Source organism: Opisthocomus hoazin, chromosome 7, assembly GCF_030867145.1.
Source record: "Opisthocomus hoazin isolate bOpiHoa1 chromosome 7, bOpiHoa1.hap1, whole genome shotgun sequence".
Lineage (NCBI taxonomy): Eukaryota > Metazoa > Chordata > Aves > Opisthocomiformes > Opisthocomidae > Opisthocomus > Opisthocomus hoazin.
Genome location: NC_134420.1, coordinates 275,390 through 294,075, shown reverse-complemented (window position 1 = coordinate 294,075; position 18,686 = coordinate 275,390). Strand labels below are relative to the sequence as shown.

Sequence of the window (18,686 nt, the reverse complement as noted above, 5' to 3'; positions counted from 1 at the left end):
CAGACCCGAATTCCAGCGCCTGCTCCCTGCCTGCCGGCCACAAAGCCGCCGGCTGCTCTGGTTTCTCTCTCCTGCTTTCGAAGAATGTCGGTAGGGCTCCGCTTTGCTCCCCACAGAAAGACAACAGGCTTTGCAATGCTGACGTTTCTCCACAATAAGGAAGGGTTGTTTTCTCGCCAGCCGGGGCTGCGGAGAGGTTTGCTCAGATGAGTTCTTGGGAGGTGCCATTGCCTCTCTGCCAGCTCCGCTTTCACCTCGTGTCCCCCTGTTTTGAGCCGGAATGCCTGGGCGCAGCAGACCAGAGCCCTGGCTCTGCCGCCCTCGGGATCCCAGCCAGACCGTGCGGTCCCCCCAGGACACCCCTCGCTCGCCCTGTCTGTCACCTCTCTGGAGGGGCGCAGGGAGATGTTCAGCCAAGCCCTAACGAAGTTTGCGGGGCAGCAGCAAGCGACACGCTGTGCTGTAGCATGGGAGATCAATGAACTGCTGGCCTGGCTGAATGTCAGCCCAGCCCTGATCTCATCCCTCGCCCTTTTCAGAGCAATGGATTGTGGCACCTTAATTCACTTGTGGCTGTGGGTTGTTTTTTTTTTTGCCCTCACCCTCAGATACAGATGCTTTCAAGAGTTCGTTTGGAGTGAGGTTTCAATCATTTAAAAGGATAATCCTGTTCTTCTAAACCCTCCAACGGGATGCAGTGGTCACAGCTGCTCGGATGCAAAGTCTGCAGCTTTGAGGTGCTTGGATTGGGGTTTTGCATGCTGACAACAATCAGACCATCATCGTGAGTGAAAGGGAAGCGGCCCGTGCTGGTCATCTTACAGGACAGCTTTCTGTGGCATATCTCCAGAGCTCTGTCTGGACAAGTTTTAAATTACCTACGTGATGGGGTTCCTCTTCCTTCCCGTGACAAGTTGTTCTGTGTTCTAAAATAAGCTTCACAAGCAAAGTCATTTCTCGCAGCGTGAAGGCTTCCTGTTGTGAGGACCCGTTATTTGTGCAGCCTAATGAAATGTGACAGACATGGTAAACCTCAGTGTCCCTTCTGGCTGACGGCCAGCTTCTGCGGAGAAACAGAAGTGTGTGATACTCTCTCTTTGGGACCCAAGGGCCAGCAAAGGGATTTAGCAGCTTGGTTATGATATTTGGATCTGCTTAACATCCACGTGCTCTACCATGTCATTAGCTGCAGGTGTTCATTCTGTTGAAGGGGCAAGGCAGCTTGAAAAGTTCTTGTGACATGTCAGTCGGGCTGCCGGGGCGGAAGGAGAAATGCTGTTAATGTGCCCCTTTGGTGTGTTTTTTTTCCCTGTCAGCTTTGTGAGGGCAGTTTTGAACTTTTACGTGGAGCCAGATTTATTTTCTCAGCATGATCCGGCCACGTTCTGGCTGCGTGTCGAAATACACTTTAGCGGTTGGAAATCAGCAACAGACAGAATATAACATCAGGAAACTGCGTTGGTTTGGTTTCTAGAGGTTTTCTTCTCTCTTTTGACTGAAAAAATAGCCCCTTCATTAAGAAGAGAAAGGGAATGCTTCACCACCGGGTCCAGGCGGATACAAAGCCGTTACGGAGGAGTCAGACAGCGGCCAGCAAGCCTGGGCATGAGCAAGCGCTGGGGCTAGGTGCCTTTCATCTATTTTCTCTCTCCCTATTTATAGGACACAGGAGGAGCGATCGGGATCCGTGTCCCTGCTCCTGCTGTGTCTCTGCCTGGCTGCTAATGCAGCTTTCGCACAGCTGAAGCAAAGTCAGGGTTTGATTTTGGTAGGAATGGAGTGAGTCTGCAAAGCTGCTGAGAAAGGAGAGGGCCCTGAAGTCTGATAGCACTTTTTAATTGCATGCTGGCTTTGCTATCGCAACCAAAAATATGTTTATTGACAGAGCAGCATGGCTTTGGTTGTATTCTTGGAGAGCATTCCCTGACGGCCACGTCCCACATGAACTCCCAAGGGGCGTGCTAGCAGCGATGCTCGCTGCATGTGGTATTGTCTCAATAGGAACAATGTTTGTACAGTCACTAATGAGTGACAATTAACTGTGATACCACAGTTGGAAATGTGGGGTTTGAGCCCTCTGAGTGGGTGCTCAGGGGATGAGCTAAACGTTGTGGGACCAAAGCTTTGAAATACCGTGGTCATTTCTGCAAATGGTGTGCAGGCTCCAAAGTCGGCTTGAAACCCGGTCAGTTTCTGCACAGATCTGCTAGCATCCCACACCTTCAGCTCATCACATGGAGAGAACAGGGACCAGCTTTTATTTGATCCTCCTGCTTTAAATAAAAACAAACATACCACTTCTCTTTCTTTCAGAAGCAGCAAAGTTCAGTTTTTCGGGGGGGTGGGGGGGTGTCTCAGAATAGCCGATGGTCTGGTAGGGATGTAGTTTGGACCGCGGTTTGGGACTCCCATGAGCTGAGGCAATGGCCTGTGGTGATTTCGTTCTTTGTCTGCTTTAGGACAACTTTTTTTTTTTCTCTACTGGATTTTCATTTGCAGGGACATGATTCGTGGGTGCATTTGGCTCTTTCCCTGTGCAGACTCCACATCTTTAAAAAACAGCAAGTATGAAATAGCCTGACCACAAATATTTCAACAGAAAACAATATCTACTCCACCTCCTTTCATCTGGCTCCACCGCAGGCGCTTTGTTATGCTGGAGGTGGCTTATTCAGCGATTGCAGATGATAAAGTCGTGTTCCTATTGTTGCCCAGCTGAAAAGTCCCCAGCAAACGTGGGACCGCGTAGGCGCCGATGCTGAATGCGCATTGGGAAGATGCATGTGGCTTCCCACCATGCCAAGGAGATCTGTGCGTGAGGTGAGTAGGAGGTTCTCTGGGTAGTCCCCAGATGTGCTGTCAGGGATGCAAACCCACCAGCTCCAGGACCCAAGCCAACCTTTTCCGAAAGAGGAGTCAAGGATCTGCTTTTCTGCAGCATCTCTGAAGCAGCTGGTGTTGGACTGGAGGGTCACAGCGATCCGCTCCATCCGGGTCATGGGAGATGGCTTCGAAGGCTGTAGAGCTGTTTTCTCCCCAAGCAGTGCTTTCGGCTCCTCGTGTCAGCAGGAGGGTCTGCAGCAGTATGTGGTGATCTAGTGATCCCCAAAGCCAGCGCTTCACCGGGCTGGAGGTGAGCTGCACTGTGAATTGCAGCACTCTTAGGTTTGTTGACTTAAAAGACAAAAAAGAAACAAATTTACACAAGTTCTGGTCCAGGTCAGTCTACTCCTACCTCTGTTCTTCACATGAGTATAGGTGAAACAACCCAGTGTTTTGGAGGAGTGAGGGAAGTTGGATGCAAGCTGGCCAGAGATGTTTCTGCTTCAAAGTTCTACCGCTGGCTGTCTAAGCATATCATCGCTCTGCACTTGGCTGGATTTCAACACTCACCGCCGAAGAGAGCTTTGGGTGGACTCCGCTGGATGCTTGTGTCCTGTCCTGAAAGCCAAAGCAGTATAGGAAATCGTCTTAATGGAAGCACCACCTCTTCCATGCCTCCTCTGTGGGCTCTGCTGCAAGGACAGCACTCTGTGGTTCCGTAACACTTCTGCATCTGTTTTTTTTGATCTGAATATGTGCAACTGCAAACAACTCTGTGACTTTTTTTTTTTTTTTTTTTTCTTCTCCCCCCGAGGAAGAGGGGGATGAGCTCCAGTGTCAGCCGGGCTCTGCTGGCTTCTTCTCCCTGATGTTCTCATGCTGTTTCAGCTGAATGCAGTGCTGGGGCTCAGCTTCGGCCCTACCCACGGCAGGCGGATGCAAGAAGAGCTACAAATCCATCACTGGCCAGAGAGCTGAGGCTGTGACAAATCCAGGATTGGCTCTACAAAGGGTTGCAGTAATGTGATGCAACACAGCTGATGAGAGCTGATAGATTCCATTTTGTTAGAAAAACAAAAAAATACTGGAAAGAGTAACTGCTTGCAGACGTCATGCTTGGATGTTAGTATCTATCAGTAGACCTCATCCAGAAGAGCTGTTAAATCATTTTTCTGCTGTTTTATTCCCTAAGGAAGGGTGCATACAAATATGGTTGACTAGCAGCTTCCATGGGGGAACTCGCCAAACACCAGCCTGGTGTACGGAAATTACTTAGCCGTGGTTTAACAGCAGAGCTGATGGAGGAGCAAGGACCTAGCCTCAACCTGCCTAGCTCTTCAGGGTGCTTCAGCTAAGCTTAGCAAAGCTAAGAGTGGGCTTAACCTAGTCTCCTGCTAGAAGCAGAGGTAGGTTTTAAGCACTTTCCACAGGTGAGGTGGTTCCTGGATGCATTTACCACAAGTTGGGATGAACCCAGGCCAAAATATGTATGGACTTTGCCCAGAGCACATGAGCATTGGAGCTGTGCTCCCTCACACCATGGTCATGGCAGCTTCTGGTGGGAAGGTGACCGACTCCCAGTTTCCCAGCTGAAACCCCTCTGGCGTGGTGTCAGCCATTGGCTGAGCCAGCCGGGGACTTGTTCTCTGCTGGTGGCATGGGAGATGCATTTCACCAAGCATCAGCTCTCCATTCCTTGCTCCGGCTCGTGGAACTCGGCAGGATACACACGCTTGCAGAGGGAGGAGAAAGGGCAGAACTGAGAGAAATTGCCACAAGGCAGCCGCTGCGAGCAGTGGGAATACTTACTCCGGATTCCTCCAGCCAGGAACTTGCCGGCCAGTTCCTGCCTTCCACAGTGCAAGAGTTGTTTTCAGTTTGACCGGTTTTTGTCACACAACTTGCAGGACAAGAATTTTGCCTGCAGCTTCTCCCTCACTGTCAGATGCGGCTGAAATCGGGCAATGTATTCAAAAAACAGTATTGACAAGGGACAGGCAAGACAGAGGACTTGATTGCAGACATCTCATTTCCTTAGGAAATTGGGCTAAAAGTAGGAAGGGAACATAACGGAGGCTGCTTTTTCTTGAGACCTCCCCCCTCTTCAGCTGGGAATCAGCTTTTGTCCTGAAATCTGAGGTTTATTGCTCTTGCTGTTTTCTGGGCTCCAGATGTAGTCAGACCATGAGCGTCTCTCTTGCCAGCTTTGGAGAAGCGGTGCAGGAACATGGTTGTCGCGAGGGGCTGATGCACAGGCAGACGGGAATGCATGCGCCAGCTTGCGAGGGCACGGTGCCTTTCTGGGGGAGGCACGCTTGCTCTCGAAGGAGAGCCTTCCGGGCTGCCCCAGCACAGTCCCTGTTTTGTCCAGGGCCCCCCTCTCCAGCCGGAGCTTTGCCCCGGCAGCAGTCGCAGCTGCGGCTCTCCTGGCAGCAGCAGCAATGTTTTTGATAGCCCTTCTCCCTGTTCAAGGTGAGATGCCCACTTAGGCACTGGTCGTGTGCTAATGTCTTCTGTAGGCACCAGCAGTGTCTACTTTCGACACATGATACAGACTATAAATATCGGGCGGGTTTCGTGTTACCTTGAGCACCACCCAAGGCTGCACGGATGCTCTGTGCACTGTTGAAAGCAAAGTCACCCAAGATGGTCAGGCAAAGAGATCCCTGTGCCAGAGAAATGACTCAACCCTTTGGAAAAGAGACTGAATCCCTAGCGCAAGCATCGGGCTGCTCCGCACCCCTGGTCAGGTCTGTTCTGCTGGAGGTGGCAGTGCTGGTGTCATCTGTGCGCGGCGCGGGCAGGCTGCATCCTGGAGTTTGCTGAAGACAGTCAAGACGTTGCAGGTGTTTTTCCTTCTTCCCACGACGCACATCCAGGCCTGCTCCGGCCGCTGCTCGGAGCAGTTGCTCCGTACCCGTGGCCATGCTTGTGCATACACCTGCACACGTAACCCCTTGCTCTGGGGTACACCTTTACGCTGCTATTGAGCAGCCTTGCAACACCGCCGCACCAAAGCGCGTGCAGAGTTTGGCTCCGGGCCTCATGTGAAGTCTGAGCTCTTTGCTGTCGGTGGGGATTTGGTTGCTGATTTGTGCAGAGCCGGGATTTGCTCCTTACCTTGCTCGTCAAGGCTGGGTGCTGTGCAAAGCGAGCCGGGTTTGGTGGGGACCGCGCTGCACCGGGGAGATGGGACGAGGGGAAAGGCTGGGGGCTCAGCCAGCTGGTCTTGCCTTTGTTAACTTGTCTTTATTAATTTGTGCTGTCTTTATTAACTTGTCTTTATTAATTTGCGCTGTCTTTGTTAACTTGTCTTGCACACAGAAGTGGCCGGAGATGCGGCTGTGCTTTCCCGCAGGGATCTGGGGGGGAGGCAGCACCCTGGCCGCGTTTCCCGCTGCGGGGAGGGGCTGCGCCGCTTCTCCCCTCCTGCCCCGCGTTCGGTGAGCCGCGCTCCGGGCCGGCAGCCGCCGCCGAGGGTCCTGTCGGGAGCCGCTGCCCTGCGGGGAGACCGCGGGTGCCTGAGCTGCCCCTCTCCCGGCTCCCGGGGCACCGCCTCCGCCGGGACCAGGAGGAGGAGGAGGAGGAGGAGGAAGGGGAAGGGGGGGGCATGAGCCGGGCCCGCCTGCCCCAGCCGGCGGGCTGAGCCCTGGGGGCGGAGCCGGCCGAGCAGCGCCCGGCGGAGCGGGGAGAGCGGCGGAGCCACGGCCCCCAGCCCCCGGCCCCGGCATGAGCTTCCCGCGGCCCCTGCGCCGCTCCGTCAGCCTCAGCCCGGGCCGGACCCTGCGCCTCGTCGTGCTGGGGCAGAGCGCCGTGGGCAAGACAGGTAGGACGGACCCCCAGCACCGCGCCCCGGGTCCCTTCCCGGGGGAGAGCGGCCGAGCCCCCGGGGTTCAGCCGGGCCGGGGCCGCCCCCGAGGCCGGGGTGGGCATCGCCCGGGCGGACCCCCGCGCCTGGGGCTTTGCAGGGCCGAAAGCCGAGCTCGGGTTCGTGCTTTAGCGGGTGCCGGGAGTTCGCTGCGTGCCTGCGGCGGAGCGGGGTCGGTGGAGCCTCGCGGCGCGTGGTTCTGCTGGAGGAGAACTCCGTCTCCCCGCGCTTCGCTCCCCGTCTGCGGCTGCTGGGGGCCCGGCGGGGGCTTGGGATGCTGAGCCCGGAGCACCGGAGCCCTCTCCTTCGCCCCCGCTCCCGCCCGGGGGTCCCCCTTCCACCCCATCCCAGTTTTCCGTCCTGGGCTGCAGGCACCCAGGGGTGACGGCTGCCTCCGCTCCGTCTCTGCGCAGCGTCCGGCGTCCCGGGAGCGGGGCCGAGAGGTGCGGGTCGCTGCCGGGCAAAGGTGCGTGCCCGCACGGCTCGGTGCTGGTTCTGCTGCAGCGGGGCGGGGAGCAGCGATCCCTGCGGGGACGCGGACGGGGCTGCCGTGTCCTTGGGGACAGGGCCGTGTCCTGATGGCTTGCCATGCCGGGAAAGGCACAGCCTGCAGCGGTGGCACCTCCGCCTGGCTCGTGGCCAGTGGCTTTGGCTCTTGGTGCCGCTGGAGTTGCGTTCCCATATACAGTAACCAGGGAGCCACTGGCCTTGCTGGCCGGCGAGCTTCTCTTGCCCAGTGTTAGTGAAAAGTCGTGATTTCCCTGATTAAACTGAAGGAGGCAGCTCCCAGATCTCAGTTAGCAGCCCAGCCACAGGGAGCAGGAGCATGCGAGCGGGGTTCAGCTCCGGGCGTACCCGGAGCACCAGGGGGGGTCCATGCGTGGGGTTTGGCCTCGAAGTCCCTGCAAGCAGATGGATGTGTGAGCAATGGTTGTACAAAGCGTACAGAGCTTCCTGGCTCGTCCCCCACCCCGGCCTGCACATATGTGCTTCCCCCACTGGCGCTGATCCCATCCAGCATGAAGCGGGTGCCTGGGGGCCATGGGCCCCTCCTGTGGGCAAGCGAGAGGCCGTTGTGCTGCCTCCTCTGTAGAGTCAGATCATCCCAAGGGTCTTTAAAGGTTCCTCCTGCCGGGCCCGGCCTGGCACCCTCCTCGGTGGCTGCTGCGGCAGGGCTGGGTGTCGTTTGAGACCCATCTGCAGGGTCTGCCTCGTGCCGGCTCAGATCTGTGGGTGCCAGCCTTCATGCCCTTCAGCAGCGCCTTTTTGCCGTCTCCTTGGGCCGTGACGGTAACACGGGCCCTGAAAGCAGGGCAGAGGGGGGCAAGTGATACCTGGCTCGTGCAGAGCACAGCCGGAGCGTGCCAGGAGCTGGGAGCAGCCCCCGGGAATGGCAGGCACGCGAACCCCCCCGGCTGGCGGCCACCCTGATGCAGGTCTTTCTCCATCCCTGTCCCCTGGGTGCTGTCCTGCACGTTCTCTCCTGCAAAGGGACAGCGTGTCATCTTCACCGGGTGCTGTGCGCAAGCTGCTGGCTCCTGCTACCTGCGAGCCCCTGCGCCAGATAGAGCCGGGGCCAAGGAAACCTCTAAGTGCTTTCCCCTGCGCCGTGGGGTGATTGATGCCCTGGGTAATGGACCATGAGCATCCGGCCTGAGGGACCTGGCGCGTGACACACAAGGAAGGAGTGAAAAGCATCGGCATCATCGCTGAGCTCCCATGGGGCTGGGGAATGGGCTATGGGTGGGCTGCTGGTCCCCAAGGCAGGGGAGGAACGGGGCTGCCCGAGCTGGCCAGGAGAGGAAGGGGTGTGATGTGTGGGGATGCCCCGGTTTGGGTCGGGGGAGCAGGGGAGGGGGAAGGCAGGTTTTATCCGCACCCATCCCTGAGCCGCCAAACTCCTGGCCCTGGTGGGATGGGAGACCGGCGAGCAGACCCCGTCTGGAGCATCACACGGGCAAGCTGTTGGCATCCACCCCTTCGGGAAGCAGAAGCTGGCCTGGGAGAGCTTAGGGGGCCGAGGGTGTGAGCAACCAAAAGGGCAAATAAAATCCGGGCAGCTGGCAAAGGGGGAAAAATCCCCACAGTTCTGGGCAAAAGAGTTTCATTTTTTGGAGCAGTTTGGAAATCTTCAAGATCCGAGATCCCGAGGTCCTGGATCCTCTGAGCGGGGATGGGTTTTTGTGCAGACCTGTGGCTGAACCCCATCAGTAGTTTAAAGATTTGGTGTGGGCTGCGTAAATCACCTGCAGGAGGCTGTAAATCCAGCCCAGCCAGAGCTTGCATTATCTTCTGTCTTCTGCTGTTGATGCTAGCCAGTGTAAACTTCGCCGTACTTCAGAGGGAAGCTCTGCTTACAAAACATGAATCGAAGATGAATTGGTGCTGTGAGCCGCTCCGCTCGCAAGAGAGTTGTGTTATGCAGCAGCACAAACAGAGCAGCACGTGGGCACACAGGGCCAAACACGATCCTGGAGGAACCCAGCCCATCCCCACAATGGCAGGTTAATCGTGCATTGAACCATCCTGTAGTCATCCCTAGAGACCAAACTTAATATAAAATTAACCCTTTCAGCTGTGGGTCTCTCCAAGGAGAGCCCTTTCTGAGGTTACTTATGTTCATGATGGGGGAAAAAAAATTTCCTTATAAGGCTGCGTGGATGTGCTGACGCCTCTCTGCCTGCATCCACTCCTTCTGATGGGCAGCTTCACTTGTGTTCTTGCGCTCCAGCCAATTTTTAATCAATTTAATTGGTTCCTCTTCTTGTACAACACCATGTGCTCTGGCTTTGGGTGCCTGCCTAACATATGACACAGAATCAGGTGCTTTCTAGAAAGTGAGCCTGGCTTGTCTCGCTCTCCTCCTGAGAATTTGGTCACCTCTTTGACGATGCTGCTACACGCGTCCTGTGGGATCCTTGGTTATCTCCACAGAGCAGTTTTGTGAAACTACATGCTTGTTCCATCAAACTCCTTCTCCAACGGGCCAGGTTTGAAACCCAGAGGCAGCTTGGAAGGTGAGAGGACGGTGAATCCCCCAAGCAGGAGCTGAGCAGATTTTGGAGGGCAGGAGAAGCTGCTTGGGGCAGAGCTGCTGGGGTGGGGCTGGAGAAGCAGAAAGATCCTGACCATCACGGTGTGGGTGTGCAGGGACAAGACGTGCAGAACATTTGCCGAGGACCAGCTGGGACAAGCTGTCCCCAGATTTGCATGGGGAAAGCATGCGCGGAGCAGGAGTGCATCGGCCCTGCTTGGTGTTAGCTGTTCATCGGTGCCTTGTTTTCTGGGGGGGTTTAATGCCATATGCTGGTTTGGGGGAAGTTTCTTCTCTCTTCGCACTCCTGCTCTGGTTCCTTCCTCCTGCTGTGCCGACACCCGGAGCGCAGCTTCACCATCCTGTCCCTCCTGGGCTCTGCACTCCTGCCTTGCTCTCAGTGGGCTTTTTTTTCCCCGTTCCCACTCATTTTCCACCAATTTCACTTTCTGCTCCTGTTGCCTTTCCAAGGCAGCTGTCAGCCTCTCTGCTGCCTTTCACTCCCATCCCCACACAGCCGATCCCTACCCGTTGCCATCATTAACACCTTGAAGGGCCTCAGCAGCACTGCCGTTAGCCGTGCTTCGTGCTTCCTGCAGCCTCCAAACCACGGGTTTCTCCATCTACGCCACAAAATCACACCCAGGCATCGCTGGTGCATTTTCAGAGCAGCTGCGTTGAGATGGTACGTACCAAAGGCTGCGTGGAGGGTTTTGCTTTGAACCAGCGTATCTGCAGCATTGGGTGCGTGGTTCAGCTCCTGAGCACCGAGGCAGCCTGGAAGGTCGTTAGAATTAGCTTAGACCTCGAGGACCAAGTGTGAAGATTGGTTGTGTTGCCTCACTCTTTCCAAAGAAGAGCAAGATGTTTCTGAAATAACATCTGAGAGGGTGTTTGCACTGCTGCCGACTTCTCTCCCTGAACGCAGCTCTGTAGGGAAGATCGGAGGGCTCTGCAAGGGTGGAGAGCTGCGTCTGGAGATGTTCGGCTTTCCAGGTCTGCCTTGTTGCATCCCAAAGGCAGTTCTCTGCAGAAAGATATTCTGGAGGGCGCGGATGGAGGTGAAGGTGAGTAGAAAAATAAGCCTTTGGGCTTGGCCAGGGCTTCCTCGCCAGCAGAAGGGATCTCGGGAGATGCAGTCGGTCACCTGAGGTGATCTCTTTTCAAGAGTGGTTATTCCTCCCACTGATGTGAAAGCTCCTCCAGCCCCAAGGATTTCCAGGGACTGGATCCTGCATCACCTCCTTGGATGTTTCTGAGCAGAGGAGGTGTCATGTTTGAACCTCCCGTTGCATTTTCAGCTCCACGACCCAGAGCCGGGTTCCTGTAGCGCTGCCATTACGGGGCTGCTCCTGAGTTATCCCCTGGCTGCCGGAGCTGTGGAGTTTGTCCTTGGACCAAGCTGAGCTGCAAACCACAGCCCCAGCGTGCAGACATATCCCTGCCCGCCTCCTCTGCTCTGCGCCAAACCACCGCCACTCGCTCTCCACACTTGCAGGCTCCAGGACATGCGTTTCTCTTACTGGGCAAAGCAGTTCTCGTGCCACAAGCCCCCGGCACAGTCTTGGAGGCAAGTTCTCCGCTGCTGGTAAACTAATGGCAGCCAAGCACCACCTGCTCCTCCTCACCCCTCCAATACCTCCCTACAGCCCCAGCATCACGGCCGCCTCGCAGCTCTCCTGAGGCGTTTTTGTGGGGTGCTGAGGCTGCAGGTGTGAAAAGTCGAGTAGAAAGTGTGTCAGCTTTGTTTCAAAGCAAAAACGTCTCCAGCTAGCTCTTCAGCACAGTGTTCCTGCATCTGCCCTTGGGATGCTGCTAGCCTCGCCGGGTGCTTCCGGAAACAAACCTGGCTTGGTAGCATCTCACCAACGGCTTGGCAGCATCTCACCTGGTTCTGCTTATTTTCACAAGTGCCAGTCTCCTCATGTCACCTCCTGGTGCCACCCGGGGTGCCGGCACTGGGATGGCGATGGTCCTGCCATGGCCCCTCTGGGGGGCTGCTGCGGTGCCGGGGGGCTTCCCCGTGTGCTGGCCTGGAGCAGGGGACCCTGATGAAACTCAGCACTTACCAGGGCAGGGACGGGGTGGTTTTGTGGTGCTCTGGCCACATCGGGGACATTTACCAAAGCTTGGTGTGCTGTCAGCAGGAGCGACAGGGATGCTCTTTCTGCCCCCCTGCCCTGCTCAGACCAGCAGGATTTTCGGCACCACCAAATTCCTTTGCTATTTAGAAGGCCTTTGCTTTTTCCTCCGTTTCCCATTGCTGCCATTTGCCAGCTGAGCCTCAGCCGTGTCTGCTGTCCCCATTGCTGGAAATTCCTGTCTAGACCTTGCACAACAGCAAAGTTTTTCCTGCCCCTCACAGAAAAATAAAAGGAGTCTCTGGTTTAGTTTTGTAGTCCCCAGAGAGCTTGCTCGCCTCAAACCAGCCCTTGCTTTGCAGCTGAGGTCTGTCTCCTGCAGCCTGGCTGGACAGAGAGAGATGATGAGAGGCAGTGCTTTTCCCCAGTGAGGAGAAAGCCCTTGCCATGTTTGACGGAGCAACTGGGCAAGCCTCCAGCACCAGCAGACCTCCACCCAGCCTAGCATTAGAGCATAATTTGGGCTTCGCAGCTCCCGGTCTCTGGTGCAGGGAGATGTGGTAATTGGATAAGAGGGGTTTAATTGCCCGCGCTGCTGTGCTGAGGCTGTTGCTGCCTTTCCTTGGCCTTGCAAAGAGGAAAAATGGGGCCAAACGATTCGATCTCTGTTGATGCTGTGCCAGCAGAAGGAAGGGGCAGGGGTGTTTTCTCAGTGGGGAGTTGCTTCGTCCCCCCGCGTGCTGCGGAGCTGCTGGGGAGGAGGACTCCTTGCAAGGATGAAACAGAGTAAACGGTCCCCACGTGTGCCCAGCATCCCCATGCCGGGGACATAAATTCCCAGGCGCAGGCGTGGCAGGGAGGTGATATGTCCACCCAGGGCTGGTCCGAGGGGCATCTGCCCAGCTCCCGATCTGCCGGGTGCCTTGCGAGGGCTGGCTGTGCTGCAACAAGTGGCTGGCGTAGGGATCTCCCCAGGTGCCATGCCCTGTGTTCTTCCGACTTTGGCCTTTCGATGAATTTCAGGAGAGTTGGTGCCTTCCTTTTGCCGTGCAGGGTGCCTGGGGCAGGTTAAACAAACAGCGCTGAGATTTGTGGGACCCACACAGGCAGTGAGACCGTCGGCGCCGGTGAGGTACAGGGAGAGAGAGCCTGGCCCAGCTCCGGCTGGCCCCCACGCTGCGCTCGCCGTCGGGAAGCGGCTGGCTGGAGGCCACCGAGCGGACCGCTCGCCCCGCATAAAACTTAAGCATGTGCGTAAATCTTTGCAGGACCAGGGCCAGGAAATGCGAAGCGCAACCTGGGAGGATGTTTGTGACGGCAGCAGCGCAGGCGAGGTTGCTGTGCTCTGGCATGGTGAGAGATTGGGTTAGCCAGCCTCGGGGGGCCATCGGCGCTTCCCGTCGCTGCCGGGCTGCGTTTCGTTGGCCTGGCGGGCGTTTTGCTGCTGACAGGGCACAGGCTCTGGGCAGCGGTGCCTGCGGTGTAACCCCGGGAGCTGGGCAGAGACCTCTCCCTCTGTCTGGGGCACCCTGCCGCACTGGGGTTTCAGTCCTCGAGGCAAAAATTTGCAAAGAACACGCAAAAACCATCCAGCCTTTTGCTGGGGCTGCAGCATGGTTGTTTTGAAATGCCCGACGTCTGCGAGTCCTGGAAATGCTTTGGGCTGTGTAGGAGATGCGAGCTGTCAGCCCGGGTGGGCTCCTGCCCGTCCTGCTGTGCTGTTCCCACCTCGTGCACATGGTAACGCACGGCAGAGGACAGCCTGCAAAGGGCTATGCCGCCATCCAAGCACTTTGCAGGGAGAAGAGAGGGCTTGTAACAGCCTTGGTCCAAGGCATCCACCCGGGCAACTGTTGTCCTTTCCCAGTCTGCTTCACCCTCAGCTTTTGCCACCAGGATTTGGCAGTTTTCTGCTTTATTGTGGTCTTCTCTGACCATCACAGGGCAGCCCTGGCCAGGACACAGCGGTGACCCAGCCTGCTTGGGCACTTTTGAAGACGCTTTTCCCAACCCTGCAATAACCTGGTCCTCATGGGGCCGGGTCTGCAGCACCGCTGCTGGGATGTCTTCTTCTGGTGCCCACACAGGCGCCTTCCCCTGAAGCTGGGGCAGGTCTTTTCTCCATCCGTCCTGCCCCAATCAGCTGATGTGTCTCTGCAGTTTCATCTGACAACCGTAACTGGGCTTGTTGTGGTTGTTTTTACAGCGTTGACCGTAAGATTCATCACCAGGAGATTCATTGGAGACTACGACCCAACCCTAGGTAGGTAAAGTCTTTTTTCTCCTTGCTTTCGCTGCTGCTGCTGTCTCAGCCCGGAGGCTCTGGTGTACCCCATGCCGCTACCAACAGAGCCAACTGATCCCAACTCGCCATGTCCGTTCCCCTTCCTTGGAGCCACCAGCCATCGTGGCACCTCCCTGGCTCTTGCATCCCCTTTTCCTTTTCTGTTGTTAAGGCAAAATCTGTTGGGGCGAGCCATTGGCGTGCTTAATCACCCTCCAGAAATTTGCTGGGAGGTGGCTTTTAAGGGGAAGGAAGTTTCTAAGCCACAGGCGCAGTGGCTAGTGCTTTCCTGTCTTCTAGGCTTGTTGTGTTTTTTAGCGTTTGGGTTTGAGGTTTTTTGGGCACTGAAGGCATGTCCCTGCTGAAGCATCCCAGAAATGACCGGTCGCTGGCTGTGCGTCCTTCTGCCTAACTCCTGCTGTCACCCGCCAGGCTGGGCAAGTTGGGAAGTCTCTGTGTTGCTCTAGCCCCGCTGGTTCACAGGGGACCCAAGGGAAAGGCTTGGTTTGATGAACAACCCCACTGCTGCCCTGTCTGTCCTTTACAGCCCCGCTCCTCGCTTGTTATGGTGAGCAAAGCTTTTTTTCCCCGGAGTGCAGTTTGTTTTTCCTCTCTGCCTACGGCTTCTGCCTCCTGTTGGGCTCGCTCCGTATGATGGGATAAAATACAGAGACCACACGGTGAGCGTGCCTGCTGCTTCCCCGTGTCGGAGGAGGGGAAGGTGCCTGGTTTATCCCACGGCCGGCCAAGCCCGGCGGGTTTCTGCCCCGTCACGGGGTGGCACACGGACCCTGGTGTGACCAAGATGCTCCGTGCACTGAGCGAGGCGTCCCGCCGAGCGTGCTGCGCCGGGAGCGGCTGCTAAGCAGAGTGCCAGCTGGTTTTATCGCCTGACGATATTAGTGAAGCTCGAAGTGTGTTTTGTGCTGGAAGAGCTGCCTGGATGCACGCCTCGCCGCCGCTTTTGTTGCTTGGTTAGAAAGGAGCTGCTCTCCCGCTGCTTCGCAGTAGGAGTTCAGCGCCGGCTGGGCAAAGGGCTAGGCGAGGAGCGTGAGTGGGGTCTCAGAGCAAAACCCAGCTTGTCACACACTCCTGCTGAGCCCCTCTTCCTTACAGAAGCATCGCTCTGTGACCCCTTTTTGCCTCAACACTTCGGTCATCGTTGCTCTTTTATTTCCAGCAAGGCGAAAGACGGCCGGGTGCTGGGGGGTCTCTGCTGCCCGTCGGAGATGCTGCGCTCGATGCTGTGGGCGCAGGGCTGCCCTTCCCAGGTGCGGGGAGACAGGCTGGGGACCAGCTCAGGATGGGGACTCAGAACAGAGGCCACGTGGGCTGTAGGTTGTGGCGGGTGAAAATCAACTTCTCCATCATGGCTTGCATCGAGGCCACCTGGGTTGTCAGTTGCTTCTCTCACACATGCTTTTCTGTCTGTCCTCCTCCAGAAATGATTTACAGACACATGGCCGTCATTGATGGGGAGATGGTGCACTTTGAGATCCTCGATACGGCAGGACAGGTGAGCTCATGCCGTTTCATAGCTGGCTGACCCCGGAGAACACCATTGGTGAAGTGCGACTCGCCATTGAAGGCAATCCCTGCTCTTCCACCATCTTTTTAATCTGTTGTACCCAAAATATTGATCGAGATGTGTTTATCTCGGACAAGGGATGTTTTGGAGAGTTTATGTCTCTCTAACATCAATTACAGCGTGGCTTTGGCTAAATATTTCTGCATTCCCCGTACCGGTGTGCGGCGCAGCCCTGCTCCCCGCGTCAGTGGAGCATCCTGACGGCAGGGAGACAGCACAAGGCAGCAGGAGGGTGCTGGTCGAAGGAGCCACCAAGCACCAGGACTGCGGGCGATGGGGAGCCCTGTGCTGGTTCCCATCTAGCAACAGCCCTGCCTTTGCATACCCGCTTTAGCAGCACCAACTCTCCCCTCGTCGACTGATGGCTGTCTCCGGCTGTCATCTTGCCCAGCCCACTGAGTTCCTGCCCTGGGCTACCTGTGTTCCTTTGCAAGTCGCTGCTGTGTTCAAGCCCAGGGCCGAAAACCTTCAGGGAGATGGTGACGGGCCCCCTTGGGAGGTCTCCTAGGTTGCAACCAGTGGTGTTGGTATTTGGGAGATGCTGGGGCTTCTGGTGTTAATACGAACTTGTCTGGCCCGGCAGGAGGAGGATTCCCTGCAGATAGAGGAGAAGATCAAATGGGGTGACGGCTTCGCGGTGGTCTACTCGGTGACAGACAGGTGCAGCTTCGATGAGGTCATGCGGCTGTGTTTCCTCATCAACCACATCCACTCGAGCCCCAAGCGGAGCAGCGGGAGTGAACAGCCCCCCGTTGTCATCGTGGGCAACAAGAAGGACTTGCAGTTCGACAGGATGGTGTCCACAGAGGACGGCGAAAACCTCTCCAAAGCCCTGAAGCTTCCTTTCTATGAGATCTCCACCCGGGACAGCTATGAAGAGACGGTGGTGGTGTTCAACACCCTCTACCAGGAGCTCATGAGACAGGGGCATTTCTCCCCAGGCTCCTTCAAGAGGAGGACAGTGTCGAAGCTGATGGAGAAGATTCCCAAGATGCAAGCCAGCTCCACCTTGAACTCAGCGGGCCGGAGCCTCAGCTTTAACTCCTTCAGGGACTACATCCCTGAGTGACCGTCCCCAGTGCGGAGGCAGAAGCAACGGCCGAGCCAGGACTGAGGGACAGGCTATCCTGCTGCGAGGGCACCCGTTGCTTCAGCCCCAGGGTTGAGGAGCAGCTCATGGGGCTGTGCTGGCTCCCAGAAGGGGAAGGCTAAGAGGTGGGGAGGGTGGGATCGGGATCCAACAGCTTTTTGAAGCCCGTAGGTCTTTACAAATGAGCTTTGCATTGGCGGGGAAGATGTTCTGCATCCATCTTACCCCTTTGCTCCCTCTTCCTCCTCCTGCATGGCTGAAGTCAGTAGCGAAGGTTGTTCATGGTGACTTCAGCGGTGTTGGGTCAACCCTTCCAGGCTCAGAAGTGTTTCGGTGGGAATCAGACCCAGCACAGACACATCTATGTGGGTTTTCCTGTTCCCCTAAGAAAGCTTGCTGGGTCTGTTTGTGCCCCGAAGCATGTACCCACAACACTGGGGTGACCGCGAGGGTTGAGCTGGCTCCTGGGCTGCTGTCAGCCTTCCCTGTCCTGGGGAGAATGGCTGTTGCTTCTGCTGCCCGGTGTTGCTGGCAGATAAAATCCTCTGGCTGCTCAAAACCTTTCCAGCTTGGCTGGCTGCTCCGGGGTGGTGGTTGCTGCCCATGTCTACCCCTGGATGCCCCCAGACCCACCTGCCGCGTGGGTCGGTGGGCGGCGGAGGGCTGCGTCCCCTCTGCCTCCACCCTGGCGCTCCCTGAGGAGCCAGGCCAGCCGCTTTGCCCATCTGCAGTCCCCGGCCCCAGGGCTGTGTTTCTGCCCCGTGTTCCTCCGGGTTTGTGACCTGCAGCGGCTGTGGAGGGGCAGACCGCTGCGTCCCCCCACCTGCAGAGTGGCCGGAGGTTCCCAGCTCTGCTGGAGCCCTTCTCCCTCGCTGGCTGCTCCCGGGCTGGCACCAAGGGCGCATTTAACAGCAAAACAGGGATCTGTTTACAGTGCGGGGGAGTGGGGAAAGCCTGTTAAACTCTGGCTTTTCTAAAAAAACATTTTTTAACATTTCAGGCTCCTTGGCGCACTCTAATGACTGTAAATAAAATCCTAGGCAAAGGGCAGCAAAGGTGGCAGTTGCTGCTGCTCCATCTCAGGCTGAAGGCACCGTGTGCTCGGTGCTTTGCTGGGCTTTCTGCCTTTGCCGAGTCTGCCCCTGGTTTTACGTCTCCGTCCCGCTCAGGGCAGCTCGTCTCCAAGGGGAGGCAAATCAGACAGACTGCACTCCTGCTGCACGCTGAAACCTTAGGCTAAGATCCCGCTTCTCCATCCTAGAGGAACGGTATTCCAGGGGCAGCTTCTCCCGTTCATGCCGTTGCCCTGCGACTCAGCTGAGCACAGCACGAGCAAAACCACTGACTGGGTGGCAATTTGAAGCATGGATGCAATGGAGTCAATACCGGGACGTGCAAATGATGCTCCGTGCAGGGACACCCTTGTCTGCTTATTAATTGCCCTGTCCGCAAAGGGCCTGAGAATTTGTCTTTTTGCACAGAGGCGGGGAAGCGAAGGCATGGAAAGGAGCAGGGCTTGCAGCTGGCAGCATCTTCTCCCTGCAGCACCGTTCCTCTCCCTCCCTGAGCACTGTGTTGCCGTTCGAGGTGAATGTGCTGGAAGACCTGTGGTGTAACGCGCCCGTGGCCCCCTATAGCAACCTGTCACATCGGCTACTGCTGCGTCCTGTGACAATAAAAGCCGAGCAACCTCCTGCGATGCTCTCGTGCCTGCGAGCGTGGGGACAGGGTTATTCTATCGTGCTGTTTCCCTTTCAGGGAGACTGTAGCAAAGGGGTGCACGGTGGGGAGTACAGCCGTTCAGCTGGGGCCGGGCGTCTCCCTTACCTTCTGCCTGAGCCCCAGCACCTCTGCCTTCCTGGCTCCCTCCCTCTCTCAGCAATGGGGAAAGCGCAGGCAGAGCTGCGTGCCCGGGGAG

The 18,686-nt window shown here is 56.8% G+C and overlaps 1 protein-coding gene across 1 annotated transcript; it reads left to right on the top strand.

Annotated features, from left to right (window-relative positions):
- The first annotated feature begins 6,473 nt into the window (after nucleotides 1-6,473).
- On the top strand, nucleotides 6,474-18,453 carry LOC104336359 (ras-related and estrogen-regulated growth inhibitor). Its single transcript, XM_075426691.1, has 4 exons — nucleotides 6,474-6,649; nucleotides 14,013-14,069; nucleotides 15,533-15,606; nucleotides 16,262-18,453. The coding sequence occupies exons 1-4, from the start codon at nucleotides 6,553-6,555 to the stop codon at nucleotides 16,745-16,747; spliced, it is 714 nt and encodes a 237-aa protein (XP_075282806.1). The 5' UTR covers nucleotides 6,474-6,552; the 3' UTR covers nucleotides 16,748-18,453.
- The last annotated feature ends 233 nt before the right edge of the window (nucleotides 18,454-18,686 follow it).